Source organism: Dysidea avara, chromosome 4 (genome assembly GCF_963678975.1).
Source record: "Dysidea avara chromosome 4, odDysAvar1.4, whole genome shotgun sequence".
Taxonomy (NCBI): Eukaryota; Metazoa; Porifera; class Demospongiae; order Dictyoceratida; family Dysideidae; genus Dysidea; species Dysidea avara.
Window position 1 is genome coordinate 2,904,782 of NC_089275.1, and position 24,791 is coordinate 2,929,572.

General features: G+C 36.8%; 1 protein-coding gene and 1 long non-coding RNA gene across 2 annotated transcripts; one reads left to right on the forward strand and one right to left on the reverse strand.

The window, feature by feature from the left end:
* The first annotated feature begins 3,910 nt into the window (after positions 1-3,910).
* LOC136252843 (CD5 antigen-like) lies at positions 3,911-23,690 on the forward strand. Its single transcript, XM_066045420.1, has 6 exons — positions 3,911-4,046; positions 7,767-8,105; positions 18,000-18,362; positions 20,697-20,870; positions 22,812-22,961; positions 23,454-23,690. The coding sequence occupies exons 1-6, from the start codon at positions 3,986-3,988 to the stop codon at positions 23,540-23,542; spliced, it is 1,176 nt and encodes a 391-aa protein (XP_065901492.1). The 5' UTR covers positions 3,911-3,985; the 3' UTR covers positions 23,543-23,690.
* LOC136253170 (uncharacterized) lies at positions 9,855-12,309 on the reverse strand. The gene is made up of 3 exons (XR_010699985.1): positions 11,973-12,309; positions 10,600-10,671; positions 9,855-10,085 (listed from the first exon to the last, which is right to left on the reverse strand). It is a non-coding gene; the product is annotated as an uncharacterized lncRNA (long non-coding RNA).
* Positions 23,691-24,791: the final 1,101 nt, after the last annotated feature.

Consider the following 24,791-nt stretch of genomic DNA (forward strand, 5'->3'; position numbering starts at 1 on the left):
TATCTGCTTAACTATGTGTTGGGACCTACTTGATGTGGTCACTATATAATGAGGTGGTCTTATTAATGAGGTCGTGCAGTACACCCAGCTATGTTTGAGATCACTATCTATATGGCCAGTCATGAAGTGCACTAGCTATTATGTTTTGGCTACTAGACTCTAAAATTATGGCATGGTCACTAAAAGGTGGTCTTTTTAAGAAGTTAGGTTACACTACAAGACCACATTAAAATTGGTTAATTGATAGAAGCCAAAGAGCCTAAAATGACACTGCACGGATTATGACCATGTGTGTTAATGATGTTGTGTCACACTGAATTTCGTTCACTGCATTATAGCTGAGAGCTTATAACTATAGTGTAGTCTCATGCTACAGATGGTTTGTGTGGACCAACTGAGGCTGATACTGTAGTAATACTGACCCACAACCATTACTCAAAAATTTGTACATATATATAATTATAGAGTAAAAGTTATGTTACAATATGGCATGAGGAAACTAAGATTTTCACAAGACAAAATTTCAATGTTTGGTAGCATTCTGCTTCTTCACCGGATTCCTTAATCTCTTCTGTTTATAGTGGATAAGTTGACACTTTGAACTACAGACTGTATAGCTATTTAGCAGCACATGATTGAACTACAAAATTTAATGCTTGTGCACGTTGTACTTTTATTGCACAAATTTAATGTGCTTTACAACTGGTTAATAATATTTGTGGCCGGGTCTGACTTACATACAATTGGCAAGACTTGACAAATCATAACTTGTTTTGTGGGTAAGGTAGATCCTTGCAAAACACTAACATGCATGTCTGAAAGTTTCAAGTAGATTCAATTAAAGCATGGGAAGTTATGGGTTGTCAAACTTGGATATCTGAAAAGGCTATAAGACTAGACCAGATCTCATAATAACTATATATAGCTAAGACTAACAATTTTATGCACAATCTATAGCTATGATGAATATACACTGCAAGTCATGTGCTGGAATATAAAATAGTCACATTAACTGATGTGACCTATTTTACCAGACCCTAGCTAGCCCTTCCTTTATTATAAGAGGCAGATGCATAATTATAATTATGGTGCCCAACAAATAATGTGATATAACAATAAATGAGAGTGTTTATTTGATTGGGGGACTATGAATATGTGTGTCTTTGTTGTCACAGCAATTGCTGTTGTGATGGTAACAGGAATCTTCCATGCAGCATCTTGTAGGTTGACCACCTATCCGATTAGATCATAGCTAGGAGCTACACTAATAATAATATCTACTTATAAACATGTTCTAATTACCTGTAAGAAGGTGTTATCTGCATGCATAACAACATGTGACACAGATTATATTGTCATTTGTATTAGTATTTATTTTTCACAGCTACAAACTATACTGAAACTAAAACATAGCGAATTCTGATGTGGTATGCATTGTATCAGAACTTGTCTGCACCTGATCATGAGCTGTGTATATGAAAAGGATCTCAATCAAATTTAATAATAATACATCTAAGAGAAACTATATTATGTGCTCATATATATAATATTAATTTTTGGCCTTATTTAGGCAGCAGCCTTGATCCAAGAGATGTTTCTGCAAACCCATTGGCCAGTTGAGTGAATGACTGCAGTTTGATTACTATCTTATATACCATTAATATTAAACCACTTGATTGTTGTTGTGAGGTGCAGAGGATCGACAATGAAGTAAAAACTGCACAGAGTATCAGAAACAAAGAAGTTACAACTTTGTCAAATTGTCATACTTACCTTCATCATGCAATTTCTACTAGCGACAATTTGCTAAAGCACTACCGCAACCTAAAGCCATACTTCTATCTCCTTGTCTTTTCAACAAGTCACCAGAAAAATCACTACACATGTAAACTGTACATGATAGGGTTCAGTTTACTGTCAAGCCCCTAACCATCATCAACTTTAGCTATAAGTTATAGAATATCACTATCAAGAGTGCATACTTCATCAAATGGCTGTTCATCACCAAGACTGACAGCCTGTTACTATGCCTCCATAAACTAAGTCATAATTGATACGAACTTCATCCATTGCTATACACCAAGGTGGCATACCGATTGTACGCTTTCTAGAGATTATAGATGGCTACGTGCAGTGTGTAATGATTTTCTTCAGCAACAGAGATCACATGATTTGTTTGTTGCAATCAAGCTTTGTTTACTACCACAGTTGATAGCTGCTATAATGATGTATTGCCTTTCCTGATGCTATAGACTTTATTGTTTACAACATCAGGTTTTGGCTGTTTTGCACAATTGCTTTTAAGTTTTCAAAGTATCACACCCTGTTTCTTTATAAAGTGCAATTTTTATAAATTTCTTAGCCAGTTTGCTTTCATAATATTATAAGATAACAAAACCTTCAATTTAAAAATCTACTTGTTTTCAAAGTGGCCACATAACCATGCATCGAAAATGCACTCATATAAATCTCAGAATTAGGAGTCATCCCACCCAGTTTTTGATAATATATCCTGACATTAATACTGTGGCATGATGTCTCACACAAATTGATTGCCATAACATATCAACACACACACGCGCGCGCACACACACACACACACACACACACACGCACACATATGCATGCATGCACGCACACATACACACTGCCAGACAGTGTGCTAAAAAATTGTAAAGGTTATATATATTGTACTGTCATCATTACAACAAAAAACTCTGCAAATTTGTTCATGTGTGATCACAATAATTTAACACCAGCCTCAACTACAGTGAAAGATCTCAATCAGTAGTAACTCAACCATGTAATGCATGTCACATAATAATTCTAGTTTTACATAACTTCATTAATAGTGTCCACCTCGTTATAGTGGTCATATGCATGTAGCTAATAGAGGTGTTCTTATAGCCGGTTCTGTATAGCTATACCTGCACCACTCCCAGTGAATGAATAATAGGTCCCCTAATTTTTATTGAGCAGATTGAGTAGCACATTTATATGCATCACAGATTTGAGGAGAGCCTGAAGTAAGTATATATTTGCAAGCATTTCCAGAAACTTGTAGAAACCCTATGGGTATGCATATGGTCTTGGATATTATTGGATGATAATATAACTATTGGGTAAATTGTACTGGGAACATCTATACCTATTGAGTTTTGTGATTCATACAAAGTCAACAATAGTGAACACATTTAAAAAAAGTAACTCCTGTGAATTGATAGTCTTTATAATTTGTGCACTACAATGCTAATAAAAAACACTATGATGTGAGCCACTAGCTATAGAATTACTATAGCTATAAATAACTTTCTGATGAGTTGGGTAACAAGATCCTTAATAGAGCAAAATCCTGTGTATTTCATTGAGAATGACAACAGCTAGAGGCATTCTTTTCCAGCCATAGGATCTATAGTATTGAGGAGGCACGTACCTATCCTTGTCAAGTCATGTGTATATGCTTGCATGTAGTAAAGTGATGTGAATAAACCAGAAGAATTAGGAAGTGAGCATATGAGATGCATAGCAGCAGATACGCAACATGACACAAGTGTACATTTCCTAATTCCTGAAAGCATCTAGACATTATAACATGCATAAAATTGTGGTGAACTATATATAAGCTGCAAATAACTAATTTAAATAGCTGAAATTATTATCAGCAGAGTTGTTCATCGATATTTTGTATATGATACACTTACTTATAATTATCACGATGATATAATATCACAATAAGTATATAAATCTGTGTGAATCGTCGCGATGCTACCTAGCTGTGAAGAAAGTTAGAGAAATGGCTTTTATCAATATGCCGAGGGTCTGGCAGGCATGGCTACGCCCCTGTTGGGGTGATAACATCCGGCACAAAAAAAAAACCGGGTGATTCCAATCCCGTGTGATGAAACTCATAGATAGAAAAAAATCCCCCACCCAAACACAAAGTGGTCTAGGCACGAAAAGAATAGTGACATACTTGCTGTGGACAATGCCAAGTTTATGGAAGAAATTATATATCATCTGTATCTTTGTGATATTATTTAAACAAGGTATGCATTATCTGTACTACAGTTATTCGCGGCTTGATCACGGCGAAGGTCACGCCCGGGCGTCTGGTGACATATCTTTGTATATGCCTTTTGTGTACCCATGTCTTGACAAAATGGATAATCTAATGTGGTGGCAACATGCTTTTGCTAAAATACAAACATTCAAGCCATATAACTATAAGTGTTACTTTGAAAATCGCCGGCCGCTTGCTAGGGTTTCCGGGCCAACTCAAAACAGGAAACCTGGTAGTTAGCTCAAGTATTTAAGATGAACCATAATGGATAAGATATGGGGTTTTCACTGCAAAATAGGGAGATACCTCTTTTCATTGTTTCTCTCACAGATTTCAGTGTGGGGCAGTTACTATAATTCATTTACTTTTTACTACATATAGCCATTATTTCAGCCAAGAAATTATGTAGTTACAGTTACATATTACCCAAAGTAACTAATATTACTTTGTGTGCATAGCCCTAAACTGTCATGTGTGCAACTACCACCTTGACATGATGGTGTTTTGTTGGACAATGCGTAAATCTTGTACAATTGCATGTATTCAAGGAAAGAATTATTAATGATTAATATACCTAATCATGTGCTCATGTATGAGGTGTGTACAATAAAAACAGCAATACCGTATAGTAAAAAACTTTGGCGGTAAGAAACTTTGGTGACTAACATTGAAATCACCAAAGGTTTTTTTGCCAATTTCACCAGACCCATTCTTCACCATTGTTGGCAGTATTACTAGAGGACATCATCAGAAAATATTTAAGCACCACTCCAGGATCAACCCAAGATTAAATTTCTTTACTAACCGAATTGTAAATCAGTGGAATTCCCTCCATTATGTGATCGTGTCAGATAGTTCAAATAAGTTTAAGAACATTTTAGATGGACAGACATGGACAGACTAAAACTGGCTTCAAATTGGACATGGACAGACTAAAAGGCCCTCGGCCTATTAACTTTAAGTTACCTGTAATGATTGTACATTGTCCATAATTTAATACATAAAACTAAAACTAATTATTTTAGATGATCACATGAGCACATTGAGTGACTAGGTTGAGTTGAGATTGAACTTGAGATAAAGGTCAGCTTGTACCACCACACAGTAAAGATCGAGCTGACTTTGGAAATTTTCCTAGGAATGTGTCCCACAGTTGTAAGCACTCCTTCGGATAGCATTTCCAACTTCCCATTCGCGCATCAGTTCATCGTCTCACGATGAATTTGGGCAAATATACTTTGATATACGTGGTAAAACTCTGCTACTGGAGTTCACTGTAAAAGTAAATCGGCATCGCAGGAGATAGCGAAGCACGCCTTTGCTAGCATGTCGTTAGATCAGTAGCTATTACAAAGTTAGTACTGCTAAAACAACAATGCTAATTACCTATATACTTACTACGCTACTTAACTGATGAGTTGACACCTTGTTGTTATCCATACATACCGCACAGTAAAAACTTTGGCGAATAGTATTTCAATCGCCAAAGTTTTTCCCACTAATTTTTCAACAGAAGGGTTTCGTCACACTTTTTACCGTCAAAGTTTTTTACTATACAGTTATCTTGTCAGTAAACAGCTAGGCGTTACTCAGTGAATTAGTAACTTCATTATTTGTAGTAAAATAATTTCAAATAGTTATACAGTAACTATAGAAGGTGTCGATACAGAAAATGAATGCATCAATTCGGTTTCATTTTATGAAGATGATCTGAAGATTAAAGGAAGACAAGGCACAGAGGGAAGATAGTCGTCGAAATCACAAAATACGCATTCTACACATAAGGTATTGTGGCAAAAAATGGTGGCTGTATGATGCGTTGTAGCCAGACAGACCAAAAATTGGGTTTCAGTGCCTTTTAAAACTTCAATATTGGCACGTGTATTGGGTTTCATTTAAATATATATATATATTTGATGTTAGATACTCTAAGACTATTCTGTTAAGGTACTTTTGATATTTCTAGGGTGAGGCGATATTTGGCAGGAGCTCTTCACTATTAAGGCGATCCATACTAGTCAGTACTAATGTATATACAGCCTTATAACAGTAACTAGCTATTTAGTCTAACATGGCTAGACCAGATGATAAATGCTGCGTGGAGGAAAAATGGTATATTTAGCCAAGCAAGATTAGCATCTCCAAAACGCTCAACATCCTAATGACGTTAAGAGGGAGGGGTTCCAGCCCATGATGTTATTAATCTTTATTACGCAGCTATCGTGTAAACAACTAGGAATTGCAAGAAACTGAAGTGAATAAGCAGCAATACTCCTTATAGACTACACTTTGTACTTCTATAGTTGATACATTGTTTTTATAGTATGACACTAATGAGGGGGAGAGAGGAGAATCTAAAGTTAGTGTCATTATGCTGTTAAGTGTAGCAAAATCAGTTTGGAGATGCCTGTAACTAATTCCATGCTAGATCCTTCGAATGATTGTTGACGTTCGCAAACCTGAACCATCAATAGGGGCTCATTAATGAAATGGCAGGATAAAAACGCCAGTAACAATCAGAGTGCTTTTGATCCAATTCACTATGATGTGCGGCACTAACCCAAGAAGGTCCAGTTATTAAAGTTTGCCTGTACATACGTGAGCTACAGGCATACAAGTGTTCATAGCTATACCTAGTCTTATCCCCCAGCCGCCCATGTAAAGGTCATCTTGTTAGAACAATAAACTTCAAAGAAGAGCAATATACAATTAGTTATTCAGGTATAATGTATACTTCCTGGAACAAAAGTTTGAGTGTAACCTTTTTCGCACATAAATAGGTTTTTCATTCAAAATTTGATATTACAGTTTCTGGTAATTTTCAGGCTTTTAAGATAAAGCAAACAAGTGCTAATTCATTATTGAATTGTTCGTAGCATTTGATATTAGCATACGTAATTTTAATACATGTAAACATCCAAAAGTGGTCATGTGACCAAAAATCTAATAATAGCTGCATTGGACAGTCTATTGAAAAATAATTGTATTTTTGGGTGCTTTAAGAGGTATTAATAACTGGTAGACACTGTACCTGCACGACAGGACCTTTTAAGAACTAGCTGGACCAATCCCAATTGAGCAACATAACCCTCTAAATCTAGCTGGACCAATAACATTGAGAAACACTGTACCTATAGCGATTGATCATTAAACTTTCATTGGTAGCATGGTGAAAAACAAGGCAAGTTATGACCACGCCCCTTAAATATCATGTATAGTTTGAGGCCCACTCAAGATACTATAATAAAGAAAAGTCAGCCAGTCACCCTAATACAACAGCCATGTTTGATATTGTAATGAAACAGTCACATCTGTAATGAGCTAGTAATCTTGTGCCCAGACCCTATTTCCTCTGGAGTGTTGCTTATCCTCTGTAGTGGTGCTTATCCTCTGGAGTGGTGCTTATCCTCTGGAGTGGTGCTTATCCTCTGGAGTGGTGCTTATCCTCTGGAGTGGTGCTTATCGATGACAAATATATATATAAGTGCTGCCCCCCCTCTTAGAAAAGGTGTGGTTGTTTGCCCATCCCCTTTTTGTTCTGAAAATTTACACATTTTGTGGGCCTTTTGTGAAATGGGGTACTGAACACATGCACTTTGTAGATGATATCTGCAAAATGATATTTTTGACGACTTAGGTAGCCTTTTAGCTATATAAATCAAACAATGGTGAAGGTGATTAAAGAAAAATCATGTATCTTTTAAAGGCGATTCTCAAAATCTTCGTTTGAAGGATGGTAGGGATTCTAGCCAGGGCAGATTGGAAGTCAAACACAATGGAGAATGGGGAACTGTGTGTAGTAAGAACTTTAACCAAAGTGCTGCAGCTGTTGCTTGTACACAGTTGGGATTTCCCAGTGTTTGGGATTTTCCAGCATCAATATCGTTATCATTTCCTGGTGGCCCAACTGGTGGAAGAATTTGGTTGGATAATGTTCAGTGCAGTGGTAATGAGTTATCATTATTTGATTGTGACCATAATGATTGGGGTGACATATCATCAAGCTGCAGTCATGAAGATGATGTTGGAATCAAATGTCACAACAGTAATTTATATGTACACATACGTATATGTAATCTTAACCAGCTAATACTGTAATATGTAATTTTTGAGGTATGTAATTTTCATGAATTGGTATATTTCAGGGTATTATATTTGTTTTTCACTCAGACTTTATCTGTTACTTACATGTATAATCCTTACTTTTTGAGGATGAAAATTTTGTGACAATTATGAACAATCGTGAAATCATGAAAATTACAAAATTACATTCCTCATAAAATTGTATGTATATGGTATTTTATAAGTTATAGTTAAACCCCTCCATGAGTAGGATATTCTAGTTATCAACTTGAGGCCAAGGCCAAGGTGTTGATAACTTGATATCCTACTCATGGTGGGGTTTAATTGAAGCAGTCAAGTTTACAAATAATGTGTCAAAAAGGCTAGAGAGGCATGTCAGTTGTGTATTGCTTCAAGTTTTGCTGGATTTGTGGTTTTATAATGTGCAAGGCTTCAATTTGCTTTGATTGCACTTTCAACTGAATGTGTAAATATGTGTTGTTTTCCATACATGTACTGGGATAGTGCTGAGTGGTTTTGACATTTTGTAGACGGTATGGTATTGTCAACTTGATATTGTGGTATGACTAAATTATTGGCATACCTTAGTTTGATGCTTTTTAGATACAGAATAACCTTAAAAGTTTTCAGTTAATAACAGAATGAAAGCCAACTGCAATATATACTGTATCAAGACTCACGGTAGTGAGTCGCGTGGCCAGTAAAGCAGAAACGCGCGCCGCAGACAATAAATGACGCAACCACTACGTGAGGATTTTACAAGAACGAACGTTGTCAAATTCGGCCTTCCTGTAATCCACCCGTCACTTACGCTATCCCTCTGAAACTCTGGAGTTGAACTCATCGTGTCACTAGTAACTACCACACAAGCAGTGAAGCAAATCCATGCCGATTGTTTCGTGATCGAGGTTGCCGACATCAAAGGAGAAGTTTCATTTTTTATTTTTTTTATCGCATGCAGTTAGACGCAACCGCAGGTGTATGCCTTGCGTTCCTTTGTGCATTCCGAACATTCATCGCCCTGTTATCGCTTCAGTATTCACTCAATCACCTCAAGATTCACATCATCGATTTCACCATACATGATTACCCTACAGTCGTGATTTCAGCACCAAACGAAGTTTCAGTCGTCCTCAGTCGACCTAGAGGTCAAATACAAATCCCAGATTGTTGTTTTCCACAATACTCGCTTGGCATGTAGGGCAATGTGTCTTTAAACTGTTCTGAAAGTTTCGTTCAGATTGAAACATTTGTTTTCGAGAATGGCTAGTTTGAAATTTGAATTTAGTCGCCCCCACGTCATTTGCTCTCTAAGAATTTTACTCGAAATTTAAAGAATGACGCAGAGCACAACAGCGGTCACTGGGTATTGATGAACTGTCGCTCTATGTACTTAATCAGTACATATAGCCACCAAGAAGTGTGCTGCCATAGATTATAGTCCATAGATATAATCTATGGTGCTGCATACCATCCTTCGTTTTGAAATTAGTCGCCTCCACATAATTTGTCCTCTAAGGGCGCGGCTTAAAGAATGACACAAGAGTACAACTGTGGTTACCAGTTGTTGACACAAGCTGTGAGTAATTAGCACATGTAGCTAGCTTAAAAGGAAGTGTGCAAAATCGCCTAATACAATTGTCACCATGCATTATTGCATTTTATAGCACCCCCACACAAAATTACACATGTAATTACAACATACAGAGGAGACACATGAATACCAAACACTTTTCACAACAATAATGTAAGAATTGTACAATAATGACTGTAATATAACTGCTATGCAAATGTTTTCCAGTGGCCCGCCATGGTAGCAAGTCTCACATGACGGCATGTATATTCATCCAAACACAATGGGAGTAACGAGTAAGTATGATGACAACAAGTTGGTATGACTCCATTTGTAGAATCCAGATGAGTGGGTGTGGCTCCAGTATGTCTAAACAGTTAACAAACATTCCTGTTATAAATACGTGCTAGAGTTGCAATATAATAGTATAGTATTTAAATGTAATAATACATAGTCTCCATTGCATCACTATCAAACGACACTAAGTGGAGGATATCGTTGCACATCTAGTATGTACACTCTATCAGTACAACCTATCTTAATGGCCACTAGTATAGAAAGACAACCACTCTTGAAAAGCTAATTCCAATTGAGAATTTATACACTGTTACCTGCTGAATGAGTGAAGGTGGCAATAAACAAGTTCCACCGTAATTTATACACGTGATCTGATCCTGTATATTCTGTCAGTGGATGAGATCCACCTGGCCAGGACAAAATGTGACTCAAGTGCCCTGGATGATCCATACTCAACCAACTTATGACCCAGTGGCACAATGGAACTGACTATTTATAGAGAATACAATTATATTTATTTCTAAGATGTGTGGATGTGTGGACACATTACAACACATTACATGTACATACAAGACATGCTACGTACTGTTTTAGCATTTCAAGTCACCACATTATACACGTACCAGTCTACAATGCTTCATAGTGCCCATCAGTAAACCTGAAGAAAAGTTACGAAAAATAAAAATTCACATAAGTACAATGAAACCTCATTAATATGGCAGGCTGTGGGACCAAACAAATTGGCCTGAATAACAAGGTGGCCTTATTAATGAGGTCATAAGTAATGCTTAGCTATATTTGGGACCTACTAGAGGTGGCCAATATAATGAGGTGGTCTTATCAAAGAGGTGGCCACTAAGTGAGGTTTCACTGTACATATAGTTCACAATATTGTGAACAATATTAATGGTTAACAATATACACTGAAACCTGCAGGTCACTTCTTGTGGAAGATTGCTCTCTACACAAAATGACACATTCAGAGATTGTATTTAGATGGATGATACAGTAACGCATTGTGACTTCAATACTCGTGATGTGTCACTGCTAGGCAGCAACCATATACACGGCACTGCCACATCGCACTTGCTCGCACACACAATTTTGCTAAAGATTTTACAAATTGATAATTAAGAGGTGTGGCAACTAGCTGTTTCGCTCGCAAGACTGTGTGGCAGCTGTTTCCCTTCTGTACAAGTGTCCACCAAGACAGGTCCACTGTGGATGAAAGCCAGGCATTAGATATTTGGTATTTCATGTGTTGAAGACATTCCAGGGCTTCTGGTAGTCTCAAATCTCACCACAGTTTAACTCAGGCGGTGTTGTGGTCACCACTAAACAACTGGGATGCTGTGTTATGTTCATCTTATGCTTGGCTACTATATTGTAGAACTGAAATGGATACTCTGAAAAATATATCCTATGGATAATGACTTCATCACTTTCTTCATCAGGAGCTTATAAGGACCAATAGTGAAACTTTTTACACTTGGGGCTGACAGTCAACTGCCTATGTCTGAAGCAGTGCTTTTGGTGCTCTAACACATTGGCTGCCCCCTTGCTGCCATCACTCACCGTCTCATACGCTGTCATACACTAAATCCATCTCTATAGCCAGTTAGAACAGCATGCTTCTTACCTTTTTTTAAGGCCGCATAATGCAGCCACCTCTTTAAAAGGCAAGGTTAGAAAATTTTGTCCCTACGGCCTGAATAATGACCAGTTTTCACTGTACTATTAGTGATTAGTGATCATGGGGGATTATTTAAGATACTAAGATATGCAAACGCTACAACCTCTAAATATAGCAGTAAATTTTTTACCCTGGTCCAATGTCTCGTAATAATCGTGACTTCGTGAGAGACTCTACTATGACAAATACATGTTTATCATGATATGTGCTAATCGCCTTTTTACAATTAAGTTTTACAACACAAATACATGTATAGTTAAACTCACCAATTGCGACTAAATTCCTTCAACACGAAAAGACAAGTAATGAGACAACCTTGGACTCGACCTTGGAGACAACAGCCACACAAGCCTATTCTGGTGCGTTTATTTAGTAGTAATATAAATTTTAAAGGCGTTTATTTACAACAGGACATAATTACGCGCCCCTCTATTGTCTCTGTACATACTTGCCTTTTCTTTACTATTCTCATTTCATTTCACAAGATCTCTTGGCAGGGGCGTAGCTTCTTCACTTGAATTAGTCAATGCTTGAAGTAGATCGAGATACTCTAATAGAACAGTCACATTTCTACAAGTGCCATATTTTTATATTGTAAAGTCTGTAAGTAGCTAGTAATTTAAACTATACAATCCGATGCTAAGTAGAAGTTGTAACTATGCTAAATATTGATTGCTGTGTTACAGCTGTTTTGTGACTGCTCTAATAGAGTATCTTGATCGTTTCAATGCAGTACAAGATGAAAGGCAAAGTGTTGTTAAGGGTTTACTAGTTAAAATGGGTGTTAGTTGACTGCAGTTGCATGCCACTAACAGGGCCGTCCAGAGAAATTAGAGGGCCCAGGGAAAAGAGTTAAAGAGGGGCCCAGGGGCAAGGAAGGGTCTAGATCCTGACTGCTTTATTAGAGTATATCGATCTTTCTTTAAACAGGTATTCAAGTGGCCCCTTTCGGGCTGTGGTAGGGGGCAAAATACCCCAGTTACTCCCAATGTGGGCGGCCCTGGCCACTAAAATTACAGTTATATTTTAATATTCTGTCACTGTAGTCTGGGGTTTCTGTCAAAACCATGGAAACTCACCTACTGTTATCAACAGTGCATTGCTTATTCTTACAAAAAGTATTGAAATCCCATCCAAAAACAGCTTATAGCTGTAAAAAAAGTGCGCGTCCAAGTAAAGCAGAGTTAGCTGCGACAAAAAGTAATGATATCATAATGCGGCCATGTCCGAGGTGTGCAAGTTGTAAAATTAATATTAGCTAATCAGATAATACAATGTTATTGTTAAAGTGTTAATGAGAACTATGTGATGCTGCTAGTTTTTAAGTGTGTGAGCATCTTCATAAATGCCACATAAATTTAATTCTCAATAAAGCAATGTGTATAGATTCTCTGATAGTAATAAATAGTTTGAGTTTGGCCGCCTTTCCTGTATACAGCAATGCTACGAACAAAGGAAAGGTGGCCAAACTCAAACTATTTATTACTATCAGAGAATCTATACACATTGCTTTATTGAGAATTAAATTTATGTGGCATTTATGAAGATGCTCACACACTTAAAAACTAGCAGCATCACATAGTCCTCATTAACACTTTAACAATAAAATTGTATTATCTGATTAGCTAATATTAATTTTACAACTTGCACACCTCGGACATGGCTGCATTATGATATCATTACTTTTTGTCGCAGCTAACTCTGCTTTACTTGGACGCGCACTTTTTTTACAGCTATAAGCTGTTTTTGGATGGGTATTTATTACAGTACTTATCCATTCATAATTGTTTTAAGTAAACTTAAAGTACTTTGCGTCGGCGAGATCAAAGTGAAAAGAGTGTTCTATTTTCGGTAATGCATTCAAGTGTGCTATATTTTCCACAATAAAGTACAGCTATGGAAAATGAAGAACAGTTATGTATTGATTGGAAAATAAATACAAAAAACAAGATCACGTGCGTAACATTTCTAATTGCCAAAAGTAGCCAAAAAGATACCATTTGCTTGTATTACTACCACAACTGTATTACATAGACACTTACTGATTGTCTGATGGCTGAAAACTGATGTGGTTTGAATTCATGAAACAAACACTCCAAGCAAGATGACAGGACAGCACTCTAAACCAGTTAAAGCACCGCTACGCTTGTACAACATGAAAATAAAAGCACTTGGCTTCATCTCATGCTATAATAGTCTCTCGCCCATACCCTTGTGCTTTTATTTCCATATTGTACGTGCAGCAGTGCTTTATCTAGTATTTCTTCACACAGGGTATGTTATTTTAGCTACTAAAAAATTTGTATTTTAGAATTCACGGTATAAAAATCAGATGGCATCAAAAACAGATACCGCAGTTTGACTAAAATATTGTCATATTTCTCAGCACTGTACTGTAGCTTAACTAACATTCCCAAGATTAACTACCATATACTCCCAGTTTATCATATCGTAGTGTAGTCTGGTACATCGCAGACCCTATCAGCTGGGGCTTTATAATCTCTAATCAATAAGCCCCAGCAGATAGGGTCTGTAATGTACCAGACTAATCATAGCGTAAGTCGCCAATTATCGGCAGGTACCAATTATCAGCACTTGTAAACTATAGAGGCTACAGGGTATATGGAGGCTACCAAGTTCCACAATGGACTGTTATATCCTCTAAAACATTTCTTAGAATTGTTTTGTTCATTCTGTGATTATTGTTGTTAAAGTGCTACACAAGTTATTCTGGTTAAGCATGGGATTGCGTAAAGATAATTTTATATTGGAAACCAGTATACTTTTATGTCTAACCTGAATATCTCTTGAACAGCTGGCCTCGTCTTCATAAAACTTCTGTGAAACGGAGTTATCCAAGGACTGCACCTTCCATAAAATTTCACAAAGAACCACAAGCCATAACACAAAATTACACATTGTGCCGAAAATTGGTCAATCACAGAAGTACAGTTGCCGATAATAAGTACCCCATGGCAATAACTGGCACACGATAGGCATTACGAGTTTCCTCATAACAAGATGTTCACTCACGTAAGATAATTAATATTTGGTGTGCTAAGAGATGAAGGACTGCTCTGTTAAATGGTTCAAACCGGAATTTCATATGCCATTGAGTTAAGGAATTACAATTGCATAACGAAATGATGCCGATAATTGGCGACTTACGCTATTACATATTATATGATAAACTGGGAAACATGCTAACAAACTTATAAACTGATACAATCTGATAGAGTAAAAAAAAACTATCATATCATATGATACGATATAATATGATATGATATAGTTTAAGGAAAAATTAAGAATTTAAGTTTGGTTAGGGATCATAGAAAAATAAGTAAGGAAACAAAGGAGGTCGCCTACCTGCAGATATACTAGTGAACATTTAATCCCTAATTCAGTCTATTCCACAAGACGAAGACTGAATTAGGGTTTAAATGTTCACTAGTGTATCTGCGGGTGTAGGCAACCTCCCTTGTCTCCCTACTTTTTTTCTATGATCCCTAAAATTAACTTGTTTGTTAACTTTTTTGTAACATTATTATGGCTGGTGAACCCATCCATACTACATCAAAAGAAAGGATGGCGCCAGAATTGATGTTTTCATCTGGACGGCACGCGCCCCAGCTATCAAATACTGCTTCAAAAGTGCAGTGGCCATTACGCTTCACTTTCAGCTATGTTCAGCCCGTTATACAGTGCTACAGACGAAAAACAGTAGAATAAGTGCTTCTGCAACAATCCAGTTACCACGAAAATATGACAATTCGCACCCCCAACTGCCTTGAAAGTTCAGCCACCATTACGCTTCGCTTTCAGCTATTTTCAGCCTGTTACACACTCAGTGTTACAAACGAAGAACAGTACAGTGTTAGAATTGTCTCTGCAATCAATCTGGAAAATACGGACGATTCCCGTTTACAAATGTACTGTAGGGAAGCCATGCATTGTGCTACCACGAATTGATACCTTGGACTGTCAGCAAAAGAAATGAGACATAAAGGAGGACAAAGGTAAATCCTTGATGTGTGCATTGTACATACTGCTGTATGCCAAAGTCTCAGGACAAAGTGACATCGAACAGTGAAAAAATCAAGCCCGTAGCCGTAGCCTTTATCGAGTTACACTTGCCTGAAGGCATCGGGTAGGCAGACAGGCAGGGCAGGCAGGCATTCGGTAGAAAATTCCATTGAATAATTTTTTTGTTAAATTTTGTAGCAATTTATTGGAAGCTATTAGGATCATACTGAAGGCACTTTTGGGTTTGGTTATACCTAACCAATACTGCCAAGCTTCCAGGATGGCATTGCGAAGCTGGTGTTTGAGTGAATTTTTTGGCTAGGAAAACCCAATTCTCCCTAGTATACAGTACTACCATACTGTATGATGATAGATATCATATCATATGTGACCGGATCTGCGAAAATCCGACACAATTGCACATTTCAATTTCCTGTTTATTAAATATTTATGATCTACTTAGCCAAGTGTACCCTCTGGCAAAGTGTCAGCCTCATATGCCAATAACTTCGGCAGTTACAGCCCTACAAAGTAGCAACAACAGAAAGATCAATTTGTACAGCAAGCATAGGGAAAATAAATTACAGGCACTTACAAAAGCAGTTGTAAACGGATTAAGGTACGGAGCTAAACTTTTCACCATCGTGTTCGCCATGAACAGGGGAATCAATTACTGGGTAAGTTTTTCCTTTACTCACCCTTCTTCACTGCATACAAAGATGAAATTTGTGAAGATAAATTGTACAATTGCTTCAACATGACATAAACAAATGCACATAACTTACATATCCGTGGGTCTACTGCAATGAAACAAAGATTTTGCAACTCCTCTTTAGCAGGCAAATAAGATGATATCCAGGGTTTTATTGTTAGTCCCTTCCTTCACTAAGAAAAACACATTCAAAAAAATTTATGGAATTTTTCAATAATATGCAAGTATTTCACCCAATGTATTCAATGCTTTATACTGTAAATTTAGGCTTGCACGATTGTGTTGGATTTTTACAGATCTGGTCACATATCATATATATCATATGGTATATATCATATCCTAATATGATATGATAAACCATACGCTTATCATAGTACATACTTTTAAAATTTGGCATATAGTAGTTAAGTACTCACAGAGTCAAGAACAATTATTCACATAAACCAATTTGTTGTCAAGCTTAGCAACAGGGTAAGTTATGAACAGCTAACTTAAAAATTAATTCACTAATATAACTCACCAACCTACAATATATTGGATTATGATATGCAAGAACCACATATGTGTAATATGCCCTTTATATTTAATTTACTGGACTCACAGACTGAGCTGGAAATATCTTCTTAGCCATAATCTCTTTTAATGCTGGAGACACCCTATTGAAGCTACAACTGCTCATTCTTACAGGTCATGAAAGTTGCACGTGGACTAATTTATTAGAATATTTTCAAAACACGAGTACATTTGTGCGTACTTGTGCTTACTAGTAGTGCTAGCGTCTATTGTAGTAGCATAAATTTTTTATTCCTTTGTTGCTCCATGCAGTTAGGCTTTAGCTAGTGTGAGCGTATTTGGATAGTTACATAATCTCATGCCACCCACCTGCTCAGTATTGAATAGTAATTTTATGCCAATCTGCAGGCATAATTATGGCTAAATCATGTAGAAATAGCCATGCCTCCCTACAAAACTCTATATGCATAGCTCGGCTACTGTCACATGATTATGTTAGCTATGTACCTTATGTCTGTGTACCAAAATTCATTACTATTGCTGTAAGTTTGGCTGAGAAAAATGAACTTGTAATTATCCTTCAATGTACATTAAAATAAAAGATGACATCAAAATCCATTCCTAGAACTCCTTTCCTACCAAGTGTAGCTTGCACTCACAGGGAGAAAAGTGAAGAATTTAAATTACTGCACCTAATTTAGATATTACATCATTGTGCAACTATTTCACATTGGTACTATGGCTTCAACCTTTGTTTGTGTGTAACCACAATGGTTACATGCTCACCCGTCCAAAAGTTCAATGATATTGACCAACCCACCAAATAGTTATGGCATCACAAACATAACATATTCTATTTAACAATACAGCTACTTTACTGTGGATAAAGTTTAGGTGAACCAGTTGACAAAATACGAGCAACTCAGAATAAAGTACATAAATAACAAAGTTGGGGCTATATACATTGATTATAATTATGTGCACCCACATATACTACAGGAGTAGTGTAAGCTGCACATCTCTTTAGTCTTCTGCTAATTTACAGGTGAACAAGGAGCTGTAGCATTACCTGAAGATATAAGTAGTCAAAATGACTTTGTTGTTGGAAGAATTCTAGTGTTATATAACACTGAGTTTGGATACATCCACAGTAATGGCTGGGATTATGATGATGTAAAGGTGGTTTGTAGACAACTGGGATATTACACTGGAGGAAACTACTCTATTTGCTCTGCATGTGATCCTACGCCCTGTTCTAATTCACACTCACACTCAACCTCATGGGATGTTTCAATTGACTGTGATGGCAATGAAGAATATTTGTTGGACTGTACCAATGCATCGTCCTGGATGCCTTATAGAGATGAATGTACACATCCATATATTGCAGCAAGTGTTAGCTGTGCAGGTAATCGTATAATATATTATGTAAGTTAAGGTGCATATAATTATGACATTTATTCCTACATGAAAAATTCTTATTAGCTTTGTTTACATAATCACATGCCTGCTTGTATATCTAGCAGTCTTATCATTGACATTGAATCATTATGGCCTAATGTTTTTGCATTTACAATATTGCAAAATTACTACGTATACCTATAAATTGTTGTACAACGTGCATACCTACAAACCAAGTGTAGATATGTATATGGCTTCCTTTTTTAAAGGAATGAGTTGTCTGTGTAAACCTGTTGCACCTATTTTATACTGTACGTGTGTGAACAAACGTTTGAGCTAAGAGAATACTGCATGCATATAATGCAATATGGTAACAGTAAAAATATTAGGGTGCCAGGACAGTAATAATAATAACTGAATAAGGATTAGCTGTATCAGGTTTTTGTGGTGTTTACCAGGGTACTATGGACAAGATCACCACTTTATATTACAGGATTTTGCTATTGGGTTTGTTACTTTTGCTATTGACGTCTGTTTGCAATAGAATTTGTCATTTTAGTAGTAGAACACATCGTTTTTTATTTACAATGATATTTCATCATGATCTTTATAATTGTTTGTTCTACAAGTCAAGATAGAAGTGAATTTCTTTCAGTAAATGTGACCCGCTGAGCAAAAACCGCAAAAATTCTATTTTGCCATAAAACCGTATTGAAATACACGTGCTAACTACATGAAAAATTTACACATGCTTTAATTGCATTCATATGCACTGAAATTAAGCTCAAATCAATAGAGTGTATACACCAATGGATTTGCCTGATTTTGGAGAGTAAGAAACTCATTGTTTTGTGCTTGCACAGCAAAGGATTCGTGAGGTATGGGCATTTATTTATGATGCAGTAAAAATAACTTCACCATCATCATTTCTTAGTTGGAACGGCCTTCTTCATTGTCAACATGGAGGAGTACAGGGAAAACACTATACCTTGACTGATTTGCTAGTTCACGGTGCACAGATTGAGCCAAGTCCCATCTTTGTAGCTGTTTCAATCATGAGTTATGATCGCCTGTAAGCACCTGTAATTTATTTTTCTTATTGCTGCTGTACAAATTGAGTTTATCACTGTTCCAACTGTCAAACGTTATAACTCCAAGACTTTTTTTCATAAAAGGATGAAACATTGGCTGTCCACTCTTTTGTGGCTAGGTAAAAAGAGTGGACCAGGGAACGAAGGACTGGGGACCCATGGGGATCCAACTCTTCTTGGAATTTCACACTTCACAATATTCTATACTTGTAACACATGGAATAGGGGAAAATGGCTACAGAAATCATCTATGTATAGAAAATAATGGTTTGCAAAGCAGTGATTGTTGCAGTAGATATTGTATGTGCAGATATGGAAAAGCTGAGTATGACTGAGCATGCAATTTGCAGGAGCGTAGGAAGTATGGGTGCTTGTGCACCCATAAATATTTCTAGCTAACCAGAATCAAAATCACTAAGGCAGTATCATTCTTCCTATTCTAACTTGCCAGTGATTCCATCTGCCTTGATCTGGCTTCAGCCATAATCCATAGGCTTAAACAAAGGTCCTGTACAAGTGCACTAAAATAATAGAATACAAGTCTGCTCATCAAAGATCGAGATACTTTAATAGAACAGTCATATACCCTAATAAAATAGTCAAGAGTAGCATTAGTGATTTAACTGTTTATCTATGTATAATATATTCTAAACAGATCAGAGTTGCTGATTCCATCCTTCAGTACTATTTTTAATGTGACTAGAAATTCTTTGGAGATGAAAATCAAGTTAATGTTATTAGTACTATAGTAGGACACCCTTGAGTTAAATATCTTCCTACGCCCCTGATTTGAGACAAGCAAGTCACAAGCATGCAGCAAATACTGCAACCAACTGTGATACATAAATTACCCATGGTCTTCTTGGAGATAGTAGCCTTGTGAACAAAAGTTCTGGTCATCACCATCACAGTCCCACCGTAAGCATCAGGTTTCATGGCCTCCTCAGTATGGCACCACACCTGAGTAGTTCTGTTTACCAGGTATACAGTAATTGTCTGTTTCCAAAAGTACCACACTCTTGACCAAAACAGGTCTTTTGAGCCAAACATGTTAACAGATTATGCAATTGATGACATCAGTGCATTTAGTTCATCCTACTGGTCATATTCTACACCTATTCACTAAGGTGTATTGACTTCAGTTCATTGTAATATGATACATTATATGACAAAACAGGTTGTGCACCCCATACCAAAGATGTTTATGTTAACCTGGAAAATATAAATTACATTTTAATATTTTTCTGTAGTACCAAAGCAAGGTGGGTGGTCTGGATGGACTCCAGTTGGTCAATGCAGCAGTCCTTGTAGTGATGGGATACAGAAATTCACAAGAACTTGTAGTAGACCTGCTCCAAAATTTGGTGGAGAAGATTGTGTTGGAAATTCTACTTATGTTGCTTCTTGTGGATCTCCTTCATGTGGTAAAAAATTAAAATTTATACGCATGTGTGTGATGTGGTGTGTGTGTGTGTGTGTGTGTGTCTGTCTGTCTGTCTGTCTGTCTGTCTGTCTGTCTGTCTGTCTGTCTGTCTGTGTCTGTATGTGAGCATACATACACACATGAAAAATAAGATTGTTTTTTATGATTTTAATCCAACAAGTGAATGTGTTACTGTATAATACTCTCAATAGCAGCTTGACATATTATATTGAAATACGTCAAGCGATTAGCCAATAGAATTAGTATTACACTTGTTTGTCAAGGTCCCATGACAAAAATCTATAATACTAATTTGATTGGCTAAAATAGTGTGGTGTGTTTATATTAGAAGTAAATGTCCGATTTGACAACTATTGTTACCATAGTGATAGATGCCCCCAAGGCATGACACAACGTGGTTGCTTAGTAACGGTTGCTAGGTAACAGTTGCTAAGGTAAAAGTCATTTTGAGACCTTAGCAACGGTTGCCAGGCACGGTTGCTAAGTGTGATTGGTCTTTTGCAGTGGTTACTTTTTGAATTTCTGTTGCCTAGTAACAGTTGCTATGGTTGTCGGATTAATTTGCAATAGGACAAATGGCTGTGGTATTCGGGATTAATAGTTCTCGCACTGTAAACAGGAAGGAAATAGTGCTCGGCTTCGCCTCGCACTATTTTACTCCCTCCTGTTTACAATGCTCGCACTATTAATCCCGAATACCACAGCCATCTGTCCTATTACATATACTAATAAATTCAGATTTCAGGAAATTGTAATAGATTCAGTACAGCTACAAAGATTAGTGTATATAGCAATTGTTTGAAGCAAAGAGCACATCTAACCTGACTGCGTGTAAGCGAACATGTGTGTATGTCATGGTACTACAACCTTGTCCTGGCTCTTAGCACCTGCGTAGTGCACAGGTTTCCCAGTGCTGGTTTACTGGGTAGATATGACCACATTAGTGTTAGCTTTGGCTTTACCTTGCCCTTTTATTTTGTGTGATCATGGTATTATTCAAAATGTGTTCACGTGTATATACAGTAATCAGAGACTTGGTATTGACTCAGGAAGCAGGTACATCATACATACATACATTATATATACATACCATGTGTCTAAATTAACCCGCACTGCACAACGTACTAACAACCTAAAATAAAGCAATGATTCACAAATAGTTTGGCATGCGCTGATAGCCTTCCTCTCATGAATCAGCTCTCAAAATGATAGTAACAATCATTGTGGGACTTAGTAATCTCCGTCTATGTGACTGGGTCTGGGAAAACCAGTCTTATCACCCATGTCAGCAGATTTGATTTTTCACCATTAACACAAAGCTACATGAATAAACTATCAAATTTCATTACCAAAATCAGCTAGACTTAAGTGGTCTGTTTTGCTGGCTGCTTTTCCCAAGCACAGTGGCACTTCATATGAGTGGTCTGGGGCCCTAATGGAGCTCTGGCCAGCCTGGAGTTGGCTGTATGTGGCTGTACAGCATCATGGTGTTGAATAGAGACCTGTGCTGTAAATGTGCTTTCATTTTAACCAGTTTTGAGACCTGAATGGTCCATAACTTGGCCTAATTCATCCCTATGCATTCCTTTTCAATTTTTGGCATGCATAGTTTCGTCACATATATATCCTCGGGACTTCTGCGTTTTTCATATCAACGTAGGAGGAGCAATGTTACCTATCAAGACACGCTATCATATGTATTGATACCATAAATAGTTTAAACACCGAATGAAATTTTTATGCTTAGAGATTCTTAACAGCCAATGAATGCAAGCTGTCCACATGTCAATTTTTACTTCAATGTTTTTTGCAACAGTAGTTGATAGTGCATGTCTACAGATGGAATAGCTAGTTGACACGCATCCATTATACTTGCTATTGGTTGTTTAATTGTTCTATTTAAATGTGTTTTCTGCTATAGGGAATGACTCGAATGAGAAGCATCAATTATGGAAAATAGTAGCATTAGCTGCTGGACCTGCAGCTGTAGTTGGGTTTACAGCTGGGTTGATAGTATTACTTACTATCTTGATAAGGAATCGTAGAAGATTGAAACATCTATGTTATGGAGGTATGCTATCCATGTATTCATACAAGCTATGTTATGGAATATTTTATGCCTTGTTCCTGTGTACATTTTGTAATATTATAAATTTAACACAACTTCCCAGAAATTTAGGTAAAGCATTAAAATTTATTAATCCTTAAATATTTGGTGGAATGTAGACGTTGATTTTTATTTATTTATATTACTTGACTAGATCTATATTGTTTGGTTTCTTAACAAACTGCAGTTGTATTGTTGTAACTACACTCTAGGCAGTTGCCTTGATAAAATTAATTAGGAAACTAACTTTCTCTAAACTTTTCTGGCTACACCTTTAAGTGGGTAAACTAAAAGTATACAACAGTACTGAGTCAGGACACTGATTTTATGTAGAGTGATCATACTGCTAAAGGATCAGAATATAGAATCCCCTCAGATTTTTGAAGTGGCTTCGAAACATGGCAGTTAAATACACTCACTGTTGTTATAGTTGCTTATATGTGCACATACATGCAGGGGAGCAATTACCAGGTGGGCAGCATGTACAAGAAGAGAGACCACTGGTTCATAGTGGCAATGGAGGTCCTGATGGGGGAGATAATTAATGTACAAACTGACACATTCGTATTAGCAAAATTTTTGCTTTTAAAGATACTATTGCATTATTGATTATAGTTATTAATTACTGCATACACTTTCGTTATCCACTTATTAACTGTATGTGTATTTACATATAAAACATATCTATGCTTTGCTGTGAAAACGTATGACCCCCCTGAAAAGCCAGGGTGAAATAAAGCTTAGGTGTTGCCAAGAAATGGTTGCGGTGATATGCTAATGTTGATATAATAGAGATCATACCTTTCTAATTTGTAAAATGTAATTTCTACTAACTGACTGACTGGCTGAATGACTGTGCTTTAGCCAAGCATAACTCGACTATGATTAACTAAAGGCTATGGGCTCACTGTTCAACATCACTTTGGCCTGAGATCTGCTTTTCGCCAACCACATCCACAATAAATGAACTTGTTACTGAATTTGTTACTGGGTCAACTTGTTGTTGGGTGTGACAGTTACAGTACAGTATGACAGCACAGGACAGTACGACAGTACAAGACAGTACAGTATGACAGTTAATAAAAGTAGCTATCATACTGTAGAAGAGTTCAACTATGTCAAATCACTCTGTAGAGTTCAGGTCACTCAGTAGTCAGTTCAGCTACATTACAATTCCCTGTAGAGAGTTCAACTACATTATACACGGCTCAAATTAAAAGGTTTTCTCTTCCTACAGAAAAAAAAGAAGTGAAAGTCCAATTAGAAGAAATGGCTGCAATGATGTTATGTCAATCATCACACCATCATTAATAATGATTGACAGTTGCATCATTGCAGCCATTTCTTGGCTGTCACCTTTGATTTCACACCTTTTTCATCTTTTGGGGTCCGTACCTTTTTTACAGTTCAATTGTTTTTGGGATATGCTAATAATATACTGTATTCAATTGTATAATTATAGCCTGTTCACATTCACCCAAGCCCTCCTTTCTTGTTAAACATATAACTTGTTATATGTGCTAGCTGCCCAAATATTTATTTTATAGTGCTAGCTGCCCAAATATTTATTAGTGCTGTGAAGCCTTTTAAATGTCGGAACTGTTTATCAAAAAAGTATAGTTAATCAACCAACTTAATCAACATCAACCTATTTAAATTGGCCAATGTACAGGGTGTTACAGTATAGTGACTGATCACTGAATTTGAAAATCAATGCAGCAACTGCAGGCCATGGCCAGTATTTTGTCCAAAATCACATATATAATTAAGTGTTGTAGTATTAATACACTGGTA

Bases quoted from the DNA above. Each gene is read 5' to 3' on its own strand.
- LOC136252843 (XM_066045420.1), top strand. From the start codon at position 3,986: ATGCCAAGTTTATGGAAGAAATTATATATCATCTGTATCTTTGTGATA. The intron at 4,047-7,766 runs GTATGCATTATC...TATCTTTTAAAG, and splicing joins TGTGATATTATTTAAACAAG to GCGATTCTCAAAATCTTCGT. The intron at 8,106-17,999 runs GTAATTTATATG...GCTAATTTACAG, and splicing joins TGGAATCAAATGTCACAACA to GTGAACAAGGAGCTGTAGCA.